Genomic DNA, 18587 nt, shown 5'->3' with positions numbered 1-18587 from the left:
AAGAGAAAAAAATTTAATATTTTCAAAGGCTTCCCCATTTCACTGGCACAGGGAAACTCTAGAAAGAAACGAACGTATTCGCTACGGTATAATACAGTATTAACTAGCATTCCTCCGCAACAGTAACCAAGAAAACCAAGTAAAAGGAACATCCCAAGCACTGGAACGAAATTAAAGTTTCTCTAGAGTGGTTGGTTTGGAAGTGAATGCGTGCGGATTTGTTTTCGAAGATATAGATTCCTGCAGCTAAAAGGAATGCGGAATGGAAGGTTGGCGGTATTATTATTAAAGATAGAGATTCCAAGGTAGAGATTTTACATAGAGATTTCAGATACACATAACACCGTTTTCTCTAAAGTTACGTATTTTCTTTCTGGTTACGTGAATCGACGTATATTTTATATCCTTTTTTATATTTCTATCTTACACTGGTTACATTACGTTAAATAAAAAAATTAATTTAAAAAATGAAGAGCAAAATACTTAGTGCATACAAGACATTCAATTTTACTTCATCTTGAACTTTTAACACTTTACCATTTTTTAACAAAAGGTAGAATCTTAATCTCATCGCTATGTCTTACAGTTCAAACGTTCCTCCATCGAATATTTCATTGAAAGTTGCATTCTCATATAGACAATCCTGATCAGTAACTCTTCTTCAATAAAAAAGATTCTTAAATAAACGTCCCATGGAATTGCATAATCCAATCTTTGCGGGATAAACTTGTTATTAGTACAACTAGCTATAAACTTCTAATTCTACATTCATGTGCTGTGATATCAAATTGACTCTAACAAATGATGATAGCTTACCTAATGAAGGTAGGTAGTGTTTGATTTTGTGACTGTGAGACAACCGTGGCAGAGATTGATTTTGAGGAACTGCTTTGCTTGTTCGCGTCTCCAGATATTTTTTCCTCCTTCTTCACATTTGCAGATCCATCCTGAGGCGCGTCTTTATTCAACGATTCATGAGATTTCGCAGTATCCTGATCCTTGTCCTGTATCTTCGTTTCAAGTGGTGTTTCATGTGGTGATTCAGGCGCTGCAGTTTCAGGTGGTGAATCAGGCGCTGCAGTTTCAGGCGCTGTAGTTTCAGACGCTGCAGTTTCAGGCGTTGCGTTCTGTGGTTCGGAAACTGGCTGCGCCTTTGGCTCTTCTTTAGGCTTCTCGTTTGTCATGGCTGCATTTTTCTTTGGTCGTTCTTCGCTATATTACACGTTCTTTCTATTAATCTAATGATACGATTGCATTACCATTACAGATATCATGGACACACGGACGAATATGTGAAGTGGCAATAAAAGGTTCAAACAAGGTATTTATTATTTTGAAGCTACGAGTCATAATTGCGTAGCTCCTGATCACTGTTATTACATGCAGAATTATTTAATTATCTCTCTGTGGACAATATAGACGAAAGACAAATAAGTACACTGCTATATCACATAAAAAGATATTGTTCTTTGTTTAATGTGTATTAACTACTCGAAAACATTTCTCTAATTTTGACATCTCGTTCAATGTGTCATTATATAAATTATATAAATTATCTTTATACAGTATCGTTCAAATTTGAAATCATTTCATATCAATCAACAGCTTTATATATTAGAGTTTCAAAATTCATTCTGCTTAAAGCTTAATTATTAATTTATATTAAGTAAGGGAAATATCGTACAATGATAAAATTACAGAAATGTCTTATCTTAGATTAGACTCTATCTACAGAATTTCTACCATAATAGAACGTAAACTAATAACTTAAAATTTTGTACCAATAGAATAAGCATAAGAGACGAAGCAAGAAAGTTATTTAAACGCCATATGATGGAATTAATTTTTACAATATTTCTATATAGCCGGTATATACTGAACAAAGAACAACATCATCATGTTCCATCAACGGCTTTAATAGTTACATATCGTTTTACTTTCGACCAATACAAAAGGCACAGTACAATGTTGATTACGTATCAGTAGAAGGATCATATGATAGAATCGTCATAACAAATCGATCGAAGACGATTCAAATAAGATATTCTAATTCGATGAATGAGAAGTACCTTGGCGACGGATGAGCGGCTTCCGATTCTTGGTTCGTAGACATCTTCGTCCCATCAGGCTCGTTCGACTGATTGGAGGCACTCTCCTCGAGGACGTACACCGCTTCGACAGCTACATCAGTCACGTAATGGAGTTGCTCTTGAGCTCTATCAATCCTAAAGAATCGTTCCGCGGTACACGCTGAAAATTGATCCGAATGGTTAGTACGACGTAATTTGTGCCCAGAAAATTATTTACCTTTGAACAAATTTCTTTTTTTTATAATAATTCTTTAGCAAACGACGATCCCTAACTGAATTCTTCACAACATTACTCAAGGCTGACGACCTTGATAAGATATTAAAAAATTATTGAAATCAACGATAGTTCCCTTTTTGTAAATATTTAGCAATCTTCCAAAAATATTTACTACTGTTTCGTGTTACTTAAGCATTACAGATAAATTTTTATTAAGAAAAGAAATCTAAAATTATTACATGTGGCTAAGAAATCTTGTGAATCGTAGGAGCAAACAGTCGGTATAGTCGTACTTACAGTCGAGGAAGCAACAAGTGTCCATGTTATGGTCTTTTGCCAGGATCTTCCTCAGTGATTCTAGGTCGGTGGTGGCGTCGAGATCAAGTGGATCTGCGATCCATGTGGTCGCGGCCTTCTTCAACATATCTTTATCGTGATGATACCTCTCGTAATCTAACATCTTGATCTTCATCACCGGCAGTTTTAACCTCTCCAGTTTGACGTCTTGCTGAGGTTTGCTCGCGTTCCTTCGTTTCGCTAGCATTGTCGCTTTGTTTAGCAGTTTTAGGTTTATAATGGATGGCAGCAGTCGACAAGCCTCGCCATCGACCTAAGGTACGAATTATAGTTCTTTTTGTATACAATTGGCTATTCTAGTTGTACACAATAAATGATATTTGGCGAGCGATTAAATTTTTATTTCGTGATAATCTGAGAAACTACCTCAGTTGTGATATTCTTAGGGTTTGCCAGAAAAATGCAAGAGATATAAATAAATAAAGTAATTTGAGCTGGACTTTTATCATAGACGATTATGTAATATAGTATTTCCTATGTTCACGACGCCTGATTTATTTGCAATCTGTCTTCTGTATTTTCTTTTTTTTTTTTCATTACACGCTAAGCTATTATTTACTCGCTCAAACTCACTAAATCGCTATATCATACCGTTTAATTATCCAAGCTTTTTATTACGCGTTTCTTAAGTTTCCCTGATACACAAAAGATTAATTTCTTATCTTCTGTCTTATCTTATCTCCTAAATCTATATAATCACTCTCGTGTATTATGATCGAATATCCAATTTTTAATGAAATATTAGCATAATAAATTATTGTAACAAGTGATAGTTTAGTCTCCGCCGTGGCGTCCTGGAATAACTCAGAAACGATAAATGTTATCATAATTTTAAGATCACTCCAAAATAACATACGACGTAAACTCTCGCTAATCTTCGATTAGATCGATCCTTAAAATTATAATTATAATATAAAGAAGTCGAAATTTGTATGTTTCATTGAGATAGGTGGAGACCCCGTGAGAAAATGAATACTTGTATCGATACCTGATATTTCATCATAGCACTTGAGGATAAAAGGTTCCCCATGAAGAAAATTTACCTGCATTGGAATGGTCCTTGTAGTAACCAGCTTAGCTGTGCTACATTGAGCAATGCAGGTGCCGTGTCCACCTGCTTGAAGAAGCGGAAGCTGGTACGTCGTTAAACCAACAACCTCGATCATTCCATCCTCCGTCGATGGTTCTTTCGTTCCACTCGCAGCACCCCAAGGATGCGTTCCGCCGCCGTACGAGGCAATGTTCAAGAAGACTATAGCGTGAACTCGATGCTCCTTCAATTTCGGTGTCATATCCTGGCCGTCGCAGTCCAACGTCACGAATTCTGAGAGATCCTTCCATTTTCGTCGCACGAGATCCTTACCACCCATTTGACCATAAAACATTTTGTTTCGTAGCCGCGAGTTAAATCTTTCTGGATGCGCCTCTGCAAAACAATCGAATACTTTTATACTACTTTGTCTTTCCATATAAATATTTGATCAACTTTTAACATTTATAGAAATAACGTTTACGACTGGTATAGTGGTTGAAATATTCAATGAATTTCAATGAGGCTCCTCCGCAAATAGATTTATTGGCTAACTTGTTTCTTTTCTTTCCTAAGCAACTTTATATTTTGAGACTCGACTAGAATATTTTTACTTGGCAGTCGATGTGCTTGAAATATTCGTAACAGTCGGAATATCTGAAATATTTATGTCAGTCGAAATATTCAGATCCGACAACTAATTGTATTTAACCATGGCCATTTAATTCGAACGAGCTCAATGGAAGGTATAGATATACTTTTGTTACAAATACTTTTGATACTTGATAACAAAAAGATTTACAATATAAGGATTTTACTTCAATCTATCAAATTAATTTGTCAATTAGATACCCAATTTCCTTACCAGTTAAAATTCTCCCGTTTCATAATTTTAAAAACGTCTAACCAAGAGATCAACTGGGTTAACGGATTAAATCTTGCAAAGAATTCTGTCACATCTTCTCTTAAAACTCCTCTAACCCCTAAACTATCGATCCTTCACAGCCATTCACCCTCAAAACGTCCTTACATCCTCTCACTCTACATTCACTCTCGTTCCCATCCACGTAGAAAACACACGGCCACTTAGGGGTCTAAAATATGGCATTTCAGTGAAAGACGTTCGCATGAAATATAGCAACAGGTTCCTAACTACTTTGCAGGGTTCTTCGACGGTTCAACGGTACCGACGGAACGTCTCTAAATAATTTAAACAAACTGTTGCATACCGCTTGGGAAAACCTATTTCAGGAGGGCCGCAGGATGAGACCTTAGAGACTAACCTCGAGCTTCGTGAAATTCAAGGGCAATGTGCGCATCCACACCAAGGGAGAAGTAATTATTAACGACGTTCAAAGGTAGATTCTCTTTGCCTTTGCCATTATCATCGTCGCCTTGCGCATCAGGATTCCTCTCCACTACCAGTTGCCATCTATCCAACAACGTCGTATCGCTCTCTCCGATATTCGTCAAAATCTTCCCAATTGGCTCGTCGGTGTATCCGCCGCCCCATCCTAATGCTCTGGCCAGATCGTTTCCGGTTCCCAGAGGAAGCACGCCCACCGCTGGTGGAGGAGATGCGCCGATCTGATCCAGGATCGATAATACCCAACCGACCGTACCGTCGCCGCCACACGCCAGAACTCGTAGATTAGGAACTGTCTTGAATAATTCCAACCTGAAAGCGAGGAAATATTTTCTTTTTCGAGGAAACAGTTTCTTCTTTATTTGCCTTTCGCGTTATAAGAACAAGTTCGCGAAGGTATTCAAACGTTTGTAGACATCTTTTACTGACTAAAATTTTATTTACGCTGTTATGAGACTCGATTATCAAGATTGTATTGGTGAAATTCGAAATAAATCTGGAAACATATTGCACATAGAAAGGATCGGTTAATACAAGTACATATGTATATACCTCGCAGAGATCACAAAGATAGTTGAACAGTCGATACTAACGACAATAGTCGATTAAATTGTAGGATTATAGGATATTTTCTATTGTCTACGTATATTATGCGATAAATAATTTTATAACATGGAGTATAAAGGTGGATGCAGGCGCGCACACAAATATACATATTTAATTAAAACGTACCATACAATCAAACAACTTAACCAAAATGTGATTATCACGAATCACCTAGCACCGAATATTTGGTAATTAAAAATATTGTCCGGATGGTTTCGTTGATTCACTGCTGGAATATCTCGAATCGTTCGAAATAAAATGAAGCTAACCGATTGATGGCTTTTATTTTCAAACACTTGATTAATAAAATCAAGCTGCAGCTTGTACCGTATATGATACATATTTGAAGAATTTTTAACGCATTATTAAATGCGTTTCACTCGACATAACAAATGTTTGTGTGTAACGTGCTTTTTATTCAATGTAATACAGAAATATTTTAAAAGTCAAATTTCGAAAGACGATAACGCCATCACGTGCATACTACATTTCACGATGTTTGTCCATACCTATACCAAATACGATTTCAACAACAATATCGCTTGCAAATTAATGTTAAAGTAAAAGAAAGCTACTTGTTCCTATTTTCGTTATCGTCAGATGCAGTAAATTTCATTTGCATAATTAACAAATTTCAGATATTCGATGAATAGCGAGATAAAATGTTACAAGTGGTTCGTTAGAAAAATACAGGAAAGTTGATTGCTAGGTAAGTTTCGAGAAATTTTGATCATCGTATGCACAAAGTTACGGTATATTCGTGGACAATGCTGTTTACTGTGTCGTGGTGAAAGCAACCAAATGAAACGCTAGAACTTTTGAATAAACTTTCGAAGGAAGTTCCGATAATACCGTAGCGACGACCTTTATTCTAAAAGCTTCACCTTTATTGAACTAGGCCTGCGAGCCAGAAAGTGCAACTTTAATTAAATCCCTTGTTCATTTGTCATATTTTCCAATATCCCTCCCGCCTTTTCGACAAGACCAATGAACTAATTCAACTGAATTTCCATTCGGTTAACCTAATTCCCTACCATAACCCTGACTGCTGAAATAGAAAATAGCATAATATAAATAGCAAAATATTTCTTTCCTTTCTGCCCTTTAAAACAGATCCTTCGAAGGGTAGATATTCTACGAATGAAGTGAAACGAAAGAAATTAATTAAAATAATTGTATTCGTCGTTGAAACATGAGAAACTAAACAACGTAAGAAAATAATAAAGAAATTAGTTTCTCCGACAAAAGAAAATGTCGATAAACTGCAACAATAAAGAAATTGTTCGACAAAAGAGTTGCCCATCGTAAACATCTACAATAACCAACGATGGATATAAAATAAATTTTTAATTAGCGATACACGTCAAATGCGTTCACCTATAGGTAATGTCTGACAATTTACGATTCCACAACATCGTGAAATATCTTACCACTTGAATAAACACAGTACCAGATCGATATACGTATCCACCATCTCCGTTATATCTTCTCTTATCTCTTATTAGAGTGCGGATATTTATAGGACATATCTCGTTTATGGAACATCAAAATGCGTAAAGATTTACATGAAGCATATAGTATGCGAACGTATGAAAAGATTGCAAGTAGATACATTTCAAAAATCGTCACAATCGTATTACCGATATATTAGCGATTTTATCGAAACCTGCGTGTAATTTAAAATTTCCCATTGAGATACGTATAATTTTATGTGGTAGACTAGGTTAGCTGCGTAGTAGTAATACTTGTGTGTGAATATCGGTGTGTGGAAGTATGTGTGTGCGCGGTGTCTCGAAAACAAATCAATGTATGGTAAACTGTTGAGTCGGTTAACAGTCGGGTATGGAGGAAAGTACTGAGACACGTGCAAGTGTGTATCGATGAATATCTTTGAAATCGCTTATCAAATAAATATATAATTATTCTAATATAAATTCTAAGTGTAAATTTAGTTTTCCTATACCATTATTTCGGCTATTAAGATCCAAAATTCTCAACATTTCCAATGTACGTCAAACATTTAGCTCCAAAATCGAATGTACCAACAATCTGATATTAAATCTTAAAGTTGCTTCTCTCTAAACGAGAAATAGGAAAATAAAAGAAAAACCCTGTATTCCTATACTCTTCGTGTTTAAATCGGATGAAACAGATCGCTATAGAAATTCCACGTGTTTAAATTAATGTTGATAAAAATATATATCCAAGTTGTCAGTCTATTTATTGTGCATAAACTTACCCCATCTTGGGTCCGCCCTGGGTCAGATCGAAGACTTGCCTCGGATTCAACAGCCACTGGAACTTCTGTAAAAGCTTGGCTCCCTGATTGCCACCTGATTTTGGGTTAATGAAAACCAGCACCGGTTTCACAGATGGCGTAGGTATAGGTTTCACCACCCATAACATCCCCTGATCCTTATCCTGTTCTTTATCCTTATCCTTTTCTTTCGATTTCTTTCTGTTGGACACGGTGCCAGCACCGCTTCCAGATTTCTTCTTTCTCGGTGATTTTCTCAAGCTACTCTTGAAACTGCCCTTCCTGGGGAGTTTCACGATCCAGGATGGCGGCACTACGATAGACGCGTGAATACCTAACTCGCAGTTTTCTCCGATCTTCTGAACGTTGAAGCACGCTTCTTTGTTGTGATAGGCCAGCTTGCACCAGCTGCAGCTCACCGCGACAATCTCCTTCGAGGTGAAGCTCAGCTTCGATTGGAACGACTTGCCGCAATTTGCGCATTTCCCCTTCTGTGATCGTCGGTGTACCCAGTGGTGGTGAGTGTTCGTCTGTTCCCGATACTGGCGGACCCCGACATCCCGGAAGCTAGATTTACAAGCGAAGTTCAGATTCACAGCGCACACAGCGTGGGCTACCACTCTGCAGGCTGCGCATTTCATCCGGGGCCCGTGTTTCTGCAATTTCAATGAAATTCTCTGTTAAAGAATGTCTCGGGTACAGCAGGGTCGTCTATAACGCTTTAAATCGCTGTTGGACGAAGTAAACGATAGTAAAACCGGAGGAAAATAAGATCCACGTTCCGTACAATCCTCTTAGTCTGTAGGGGTTGTTCGAAAAAAAAAGAAAGAGAAAAAAGCTGGAGCGCTCGCGAAATCGGTTTAACGGGGTTCGAAAACAGTCGGAACCTCGTTAGCGGCTCTTTAATGGCATAATCGATAAAAGTTACGTGTCGAGAATACGGTAATCTACCCATTTCCCTTGTTTCTTTGCTTTATTCCTATTTTCACGTAATACTCTACAGCATCAGTGCGCTCAGAAATTTCTTCCTCCAGTTGCGAAACGAAGAAATAGAAATTAAATCGAAAAGGGAACGTACTAGGGCAAATGTTCGTTCGCCAAGTAATCTATAGCAGTTGTACATAGTACGTAACAAAAACACGTTCGTTGATTGCAAGAACGCGAGATCGATGTAATGAATGCGCCACGTCACAGGACGAACGAACACGATGCAAAAACTGGGAAATTTTTTGTGCTCCATGAAACTTTGTCCCTGTCCCCTGTCCAAATGGAAACGTTGACAGAATTTGCACACGTTTACGTGGCTATAAAAAGCAAAAATAAATAAAGAAGAGGGAGAAAACAAGGAAACACGAAAGAAAGAGGGTGGAAAGACAGATGACAGCGGATTCACGGAATTCATGGTGCACGTATAAATCACGTTATCCTGTTCGCCACCTTTCAAACGATTTAGAAGGTTCATCGGTTTCCATTGTCTACACGATGATCAAAGGGACAAAACGATGATCATTGAGGTCAAACAAAAACCATCAAGCTCTATCGTTCGCCGATAGGCTTGAATAAACTATGTACGAACAGCGCTTTAAAATTGTGACGATTCTCGACGAGAGAAACGCGGTCGAGTAGAGGAGCGTCGGTAGAGGTTGTAGAGGGTCAAGGCTGGTCGACAGACCCTCATCGAACCTCTTCTCCGTCGTTTCAGTTCCTCTCAAAGAAAAACTTTTTTCCTTCCGATATTGCTCAGCCGTCACGGTTTATATTGACCTACATGAGTCACCCGAAACGTGCCACGATCTTCTCTGTGAGTGGGGCAATTTGTACAGAAAAGAAGAGAGAGGAAGAAAGGAAAAGAAGAGACGAGTCTATGCGTTTTTTTCTACACCATCCGAGGATACGATATTTTCTTCTTCTTCTCTTTCTTCTCCGTTCTTTTTTATATGGTACCGGTTAATTGCTTCGTCAGAGACGTAATTTTATCGAGAAAGAGATCTTAGAGCCAGACCACTCGAATTCGATGGCACAGACACCTTCAAACCATTCTTCGGCCAAATTGGATTGATCGATCGAGACCATTTGCGGGCAAATCTCGCCCTATCGTTGGGTCTCTCTCGTCCCTTTGCTCTCTCAGCCACTCTTCTTTATTCATTGCTTTTTAAAAGCGCAAAATGTAAATCCAGTGGAACGTATCATACCTCCGTCGAAAATTTTTATTCGAGAAATAATTTTAATAATGATTATAAAAGTATCTATCTCATATGCACATTGCTAGCCATAACTGTTGGAAAGCTTGCTCGTTACAATCGGTCGAGAACCTCTGACAAATTTTACTTCATTTAATTTAGTACTTTTGCTCCCATTCTCTTCTCAACCCTTGATCGCGACTTGTAAAACGAGCACGAACACAAGCGGCCGGAACACGTGCCCTAAAAGCCAAATGTGAATTAGCAGCCTGTAAATTAAGCCGTTCAGCAGAATGGACCTCAACGTCGCGACGATCGATCATCTTAATAGCGTAAAAGGTCGCGCGTTATCAGTCCGAACGTCTTCACGAAGCGCAAAAACAGGCGAAAGGGGTAGGCTAAAGGGATCAGCGTGAAACTTAAATGGAAAACTCGGCGGATGAACGAACGCCGATTCATCAAAGTCTGGGGCCACAGGCGGAATCAATCTTCGTTACCGGTACACGCGGCTGATGCTCGGATTCCACTTGGAAAACGGGCACGTCGCTGACGATCCGTAAGATTTATTTATCGCGTGGAAATTGCTGGCTGCGATCGACGCGGAAATCGCACTTAAACGAGATCTCATACTCGATTTTCCGTGTCGATCGGGACTGCTATAAATCAGAGGTTCTCAACCAAAGTGGGATTATTGAACGCGACAGTTGGAAGGAAGAATCTAGAATCATTATATTTGACATGAAAATATTGACTCAAAAGTTCAAACGATTGTTCCAAATAATATAAAAAAAAGAAGAGAGAAAAGGAAAATAGGTCAAATAATTAGATACTCCAAATAAAACGACAAGTAGAAAGATCAAATAATTACTCCGAGTAAAATAAGACGCGAGTTGGAAATAAAATTGCTTGAAACATAATTCGAAAATCTTACTTAAGAAGTAAATTGTTTTCAAATAACATATTTGCCAAACGTTTGATAAATACAAGTAGTAACAGCAGGTAAAGAATAACAGATAACTGTTTTCTTTTGTGTATAAAGAACATATCTATTGCTGGGAAAATATTCGCCTTAGAGATATCTAGATATTGGAATAATTCATCAGACCAAATAACGTGAAAGCTAAGAGATACGGAAAGCAAAGTACATAGATTAACACATCAGAATTTTGGAATGGAAATTCTGTGTACCATAGATAAACATCCGTATATTTTCCTTACAAAATCAAACAATCGATATCCATATATTAAACGACCATAGTTTTCTACGGATATATAGCTCCTTCTCATCAATGGGTAAGAAGTTTATCGATTAAGCTTAATATTCTCAGTTAAAATTATCATAATTCGTGTTTATTACTCTTATTATTTATATTTATTATTATTATTGAACGTAAAATACCCGGTAGTTTTTCATTCTTCGAATTTAGTCATCATATTGAAATCTAACAACACCTTACAACGTACAAGTTTGATCATTCTGTACCAGGTTCAAAGTTGAATTTTGAGATGTTAAGCCTAATCGAATAACGCTTACTATAATAAGCATATAGTCTTAGCTTCGTGCATTGTACATAGATTACAAGATATATTCCTCTTCGCGCTACATACTGCAATTTTTCAATTTTGAGTCTGATGGTATGCATTCGCGAAAGGTTGAGTACCCACACTGTAAATCGAGAATATTATCGACGTGGTCGTATTGGTCCGTACTGGCTTCACACTCGACTTTTTTCATCCCTTTTTCATTCCTTTTTTCCCTTTCTTTTGATTCATGCACATTCGACATTTAATGGACACGAAAGAATTTTATGCGATTCGAAATTGGAATTTGTGGATCACTGATATCGAAGGCAGAGAACGGCTGCGAGTGAACAGTCTCACGATTGAGCAATAGCTGTAAAATTCCAGGATATTGGTAACCATACAAGAGAATTACTATTCGCTTTGTGCATGCCACAAAAACGATAGCACAGTTAGTAAGCTTCTGGAGATTGAGAAACGATTTAATGGAATCCTGAAGTATGAGATAACTACAGAATTATAAATTCTCAGATTACTCACTAATAATACTCTGAAACTTTGCATTAAAAACACATAATGTTGGAGCAAATAATATTTCTGGTAATAGCATTGGCTTGTGCAATAAAAGTAATATGAGATTTATGAGAGATTTCTGAGTTTATGAGATTCAATGCTGTTGAATTATACGTCTACCTCCTGTTATTCACTGAATACCATTACGACCCTTTTCACGAGAAATTTCCTGCCTTCCCCGGCAACGAATTTTTGGAACTGATTTTTGAAAATTCCTCTTAACACGTCCAATCTTGTTCTATCAAAAGAATACTTTAAAATCTATGTTCCTACCATTAATACTTCTCGTGAATTTTTCCTACAAAAGCCTAGAATATTGCAAATTTTCGATCGATACAAGTTTATTTGTCATGATTAACATGCTGTTTTATATTTCCATAAAAAGAATTATACGCCTATTATTATATTAATTAGACGAATGCAATATATCATAGTATTTCGATGATTGGAATAGCTTTGTCTCGTTCGAACGTTCTTAAAAAATTATTCGCGATACACCGTACTCCTCCGAAAAGGAAAAACCTCGAAAAAGTTCCTCAAAAAAGGAACAACGTTCCTTTGACGATGGGAATAATTTTTCTGGCCAAACGGATATCACGAAATGGAACAAATTTGATTATCATGATATCTATATGACGAGCACGTTTCGTCGGATATTTCCTTTTTTTAAATTTCGAAAAAATGTTCTGCTTTCATATTCGAAACAACGCGTTGCCGATGTGCCGGTTAAAATAAAAATTAAATCCTGTTTCAACCAATTGCGACTGCTCTAAACCAAACTGTATAAATTAAATATTTCACGGGGAAAACTTTCCGCCCGTTTTATTCTAGAACGTTATTTGAAACGTTTTAAATAATGCACATGGAATGCATACAAGCTTTTTTTTCTTGCTACGGTTAAATTCGCAAAATAGTTTACTGCATCAACGTAGCCGATCTATTTTTTCGGATCTCCATTTGATTAACTTCTACATATGTAATATGCTTTCCAAGTTTACATTTCCACCCTGCACAGTGAAGCGAAAATCCTCAATTTTTTCACTACTGAAGCGAATTTTCCACGGAAAAATATTCCTGGAAATGTCCAAACAATGAAGCAGAGCCGTGGCTCCTTTGCGTATGAAGCTCTTCAGCCTCTTTCTCAATTGAAGTAAACGACACTCTTCTACGTACGACGATCAAGCTATGTACGCAAACCGACATTTCAGAATACATAATGCTATTTATAAAACGTTACGGCCTGTTTATCGCGACAATGATCAGTCGTCCGATAAATAATGCAAAGTTGTCGAAAAAAAAGATACATATATCTTATTTAATGGTATGATAATCTGATTAAGCTTGATGACATTTCTCATTCTATGAATCTCGATAGAAGTTACACTAATTCTTCAATCTTTTTTTAAATTTTACTACCAACCTTCCAAACAATCTGATAAATTTATTATTTTATATATTAATATGTGATGATTACTCAATATGTTTTACAATACATCTTATGAAAAACATGTTGTACTTATCTTTCTTCTACACTAATTGTTCTTTATCCCAAAAATATTTCATCGATTTGATTGATCATTTGAAAGGGGAGAAAAATGTCCAGGTACACGAAAAGTATGAAATCAAAGTTTATTTTTGTCGTACGACTCCAATCGTACGTACCAGGAAGAAAACGTTTCACGAATAAATAAACGAAAGGCGTGTAGCGATATTAAATAAACAAATAAATACAGCGGGTGATTAAATTGAGAAATTAAGACACATTTGTGTCAGATAATGTAACGTGGTACGATCCTAAAGGAAGCAAGCGAATAGAAATATTTACCTGATCGATAAAAGAACGACGATCGAAATCGTTTGAAAAATTCAAGATTAATTTTCAACGGAAGAAGCAGGAAGTCACTCGTCGCTACGGCGGAAGTATGCTCGCGCGTAATGTGTATCGATCGTTGGAATCTCGGCAACGATAAATATCATGCCCCGCGACAAGTTTAAACATACTTTGAAGCACGTTAAGTATAATTTAATGCAAATAATGCTTGTTTACTTAGTTAGGAGGAAAGCTTCCATTTGGTCCTGTTAACCAGACGTTACCACGCTCGCATGCATGCGATGGAAATTGATTTTGGATTCTTGTTAAATATGACGGACACGCGGTATCATGAAATTCGTCTAAAATCTTACGAGCTATATGCTGGTCTGTACATGTACATATATACGTACCTGTAACCCCGACTTGTCGTAAAATCGCGAGATTGCGAAAAGATTTCATTATAATTCATACGGCGTACGCATACAAAATTCGAAAATACCATAGACAGAAATTTTACGAAAATATTATTTATCGGTGTATGTAACGTAGAGAATGAATATCATGAACGCGTGTTAAACGTGAACGTATCGAATACCATATTTTAATGAAAACGTGAAATCTGATATACAGGGTGTTTTGTTTATTTTGTCTGTTTTAATATCTTCGTTAAATTTATAGGTACAGAAAAGTGCAAAAAGAAGAGAAAAGAGTTCTTCGGTTTGGAACGACGGGTATTGTGATTCGTGTTATTGCGCGTTCCATCTACTAAGTCTCCACTTTTATCAGAAACTTAACTCTTAACGTGTACATACGATCAATCGGTTAGAGTTATGGTTACAGAGTCAATGAAAGTTAACAAGAACACTTGTACGATTTTAGTAATTGCAAAAACGAAAATCGAATATCATCCGTTTTAATTAAATCTTTCAATTAATTTCTCGTTTCATTCATACGGGTGCATCAATGGAAATGATGCGAGATAAATCATCGAAAGGTATGATTCATCGTTGACTTAATCTTATCAGAGTGGCCGTTGTATAAATAATGACGAAATGGATGATACAATTCCAACGGATGTTATATCCAGCGAGTATTCGATTCGAGTGGAAGAAATGAAAGAAACGACGAGAGGCAATAAAATTAGTATCGTAGAAGCATGGACGGTAGCTACTTGATGAAGCTAAGAAGCAAACATGAACATATAAACAGCAGGGAAATAAGAATAACGGGCAAAGTCAGAAAGTTACATATTTCATGAACGTAGAATGCTGGGAAATACGCGGAACAAAAGGTCGTGTCGACACAAATCAGAAAAATCATCCCCCGCGAGACGCAAACGCGTTCTTCCAATTTCGGATCGCTATACTACTGTTATATTTATCACAATATTCAGAGATTCTGAATTACGATACCCTTGGTGTTATTACGAAAATGCTTTAGAACTATCAAGAACAAAATCCATTCTGTGTGTAACAGAGATTGTGAAAATTGTTTAGGAATTTTTAAACCAACCTTTTCCCGATATTTCTTGTAATAAATTGTAGTATGAAACTATGGAAGAAAACAATTTTTAAAATAGAGATAATTGTTTACAAATATTCCTATAATTAATTATTCTATATAATTGTATGACTGGTAGCTTGTAGAAATAATTAAAGACTGTTCTACGATATGACTAAACTAAGAACGTTGAAGCATTTATGGAAAATTTCAATGCGCAAAAATACAGAAAATATCCAAAGCCCTATATAATATGCAGATCATAAAACAAACCACGTATAGTTCATTTATCTACGTGTGTGATTTCGTTTATAAAAATATGAATTTTCATAAACCATACTACTTTCTATGTGCTATGAAACCATATAACTTCCATCAGTTCTGCCTACGCTAATATACATATAACCTGGTTGAAAACCTTCATTGTCAATCAAAAAGATTGACACTGTTACTTTCAAAATGAAAACAGTTCTAGTTTGACTTTTTTCACGCATGATGTTTTCTCGTCAAATCGAGACGTATAAAACCCACGGCTAAAGTTTAGAGATACTCATTTTGTATGAAACACCTTGTACACGGACGCATGTCGCAGGTTTCAAATTTCACAAAACCTGGTTACGCCATTCACATAGGATTTCACATAGGAACAAATTCGAAACTGCTGCATAGTTGGAAACAGAAATGTTTCGGTCTGGGTGTTACCAAGAGCGGTCTTCGTCGATTATAGGCAATTTTACACCGAAAACGGTGTTGTTGCCGTGAACGAGCTTTTTTTGCACCGGTCAAAAATCTATGCGCGTTTCTCTTCGTCAGGCTGGATCGAAAATTACGGCGATACGATACTCATATTTTATGCAAACTCGAATTTAAACGACGCTCTGATCGCGCGCCACCTTGGCATACTTTCCCTTTTTTCAATAATTTCCTTGCAAACAGTTTTGTTCTACAAATTCCGTTACGTAACGCGTTTATTTTCGTACTGTTTCTTTTTCTTAAGGAAGACAAAGGACAGGATCCTCTTTCCATTAGGAAACTTAATCCTGACAAACTAAACCAACCAAATACGATTAGCGAAAATTATGTGCAACAATCTGTACTTTAAGGCTATTATGGAAACGTTACTACCGCAAATCTCGTTTAATTTACTACGATAGTGTTTCCTTATTCCAGATTTTTCAATCAAGGAAGCTCAATGGAAAAATGATGTAACTGAATCTTTTCTTAAGGAATATTATAAATGGGATACGCTAGAGGAAATGGTTGACATATAATATCCGTATCAGTTTAGAAAATTTTACTATGAATTTTCAAGACCGTCCCTACTGGTTTCGTGTAAAAGCGTGACAATAATTGCTGCGTTAAATATTGAAAACTTATTCCAAGAAGATTAATAATATGATATAAAATTCATGTATCTACAACAGAGAAACGTATTATTAAAAATTACGATCTTTCCTTATGGGAAGATGATTTCAATGAATTTTTCTGTCTTTAAAGTCGCGCGTAAAAAATTTAATTTCAACGAGGCGGACAAACGTTATAATCTTTTTAATAAATTCACGAATCACAGCCATTCAGTACAGATGATACGCAAAATTTTCAGTCGCCGACATATATATCCAATTTCCTACCATGCATACTAGCTGCAAAAATATTTATCGTGGTAGATGCCACGCGGAAAATTACAGCCTCTACCATCCCTCTTTCAACCTCGTTGCTACCCTGTGGCCAAGGTTGGCCCGATAATTTTCTTTTTATACCTGAACAAAGAGGTTTCGTAAATTGCCAATTTCCGTTATTAATACACATAGAATGGTAGTAGCCTCGCTTAATTTTCCTCGTTGCTACATCATCGTCCTGCAGTTAAGATTCATTTTTTAAAGCGTTGGCTAAATAAATGTATTCATCAGGGAATATTAAATCACGCTCCAAATCAGGATTATCAACTTTTCAAGTAGCCCGGCCAAACGATGTATAAAAGTAGGGAAATCATTATTTGTCCTAAATTTCGTTGCTTGAACTTTAAGATTATTTGCGTATTTGTTGGAATAAGAGAGGTAAATTAACGTTCAAACTACCGGTTTGTGATATATAGCTAAATATTTTCCGCATACTCAAGTAAGGTATTTCATTTCGAAGTAATTAGGAGCTTAAACATTTTCTTTACTTGTAAAAAAAAGAATATACTTCACGTGCAATTTAAGTGAATTGGCAACTAAGTGGTTGCGGATTTTGTCAATATCGCCTAATGACAAAATCCGCTATCACTTAATTGCCAACCCGGTAAATACGAATATGCAAGAAAGAATAGTTTCGTGGCAAGTTTAACTTTTTTAACTTTTCACTAACATGTTTTTTAGGGTCTGTGATTAAGTGACGACGGGATTATTTTTAGGTAGAGTACTATGTCAATAGGATGTAGGTACAACGTGTACAAACAAAAGAAGCAGGCCATGCAATAGTAATAAGAAGAATAGATAATGGCATGTTTCTATTTCTTTCATAATACAAATACTAAGTTACCAGGCAGATTCATACAAAATGCAAGTGTATCAACGATCGTACCTATAATCTGTAAACGTATTCAAAATTAATTTGAATGTCAATGATGACCAAATTATTGAAAAGTGTAAAGTTTCAGGAAAAATCCTTTACACCAGCTTTTATTTTGCGTGATGTAGCCTATTGTTAAAATTATGGTATTATATGTTTGTTAAAACATACTCTGCGTTGTTATAGCGTTACGCTGAAAAATGAAAGAAGACCAAAATAATGTCTTTGTAATCCTATATGGCGATTGCTTAAGGGCTGAATGTTTATTTTCGTCCATCGCACGAGAATTAAAATAGACACTGCCTATACATTCCCAGAAATCAATTAATATCTACGCTATAATTGATTCGATAGAGGCGTAAAATCAATGAGCCGCATTACGTTAATGATATAACGTGTTTGAATGAAACCGATGAGTCAAGGAACTCGGAAACGTTGCGTCGCAAACATGTTGCGAGGATACACAATTTATAAACCTTTATATCCCATCAATCGTTTATTATACTATCGATAACACTGGTCAT

The 18587-nt window shown here is 36.5% G+C and overlaps 1 protein-coding gene across 2 annotated transcripts in view; it reads right to left on the bottom strand.

The window, feature by feature from the left end:
• LOC100648090 (eye-specific diacylglycerol kinase) overlaps positions 1-18587 on the bottom strand; it is a 63636-nt gene that overhangs the window by 16674 nt on the left and 28375 nt on the right. For both annotated transcript variants that reach the window (XR_007224461.1, XM_012309159.3), the window contains exons 3-8: positions 7906-8579; positions 4978-5372; positions 3708-4090; positions 2605-2917; positions 2070-2250; positions 817-1212 (exon numbers count right to left, since the gene is read on the bottom strand). Coding sequence is in view for 1 of the 2 variants with exons in the window: in XM_012309159.3 (XP_012164549.2) it covers positions 817-1212; positions 2070-2250; positions 2605-2917; positions 3708-4090; positions 4978-5372; positions 7906-8579 (2342 nt within the window). In the remaining variant the exon portion in view is untranslated. The remainder of the gene's footprint in view (positions 1-816; positions 1213-2069; positions 2251-2604; positions 2918-3707; positions 4091-4977; positions 5373-7905; positions 8580-18587) is intronic.

Source organism: Bombus terrestris, chromosome 6, assembly GCF_910591885.1.
Source record: "Bombus terrestris chromosome 6, iyBomTerr1.2, whole genome shotgun sequence".
In the NCBI taxonomy this organism is placed as follows: Eukaryota; Metazoa; Arthropoda; class Insecta; order Hymenoptera; family Apidae; genus Bombus; species Bombus terrestris.
Note: the sequence above shows the minus strand (reverse complement) of the source record. Positions and strands in the feature narration are given on the sequence as shown.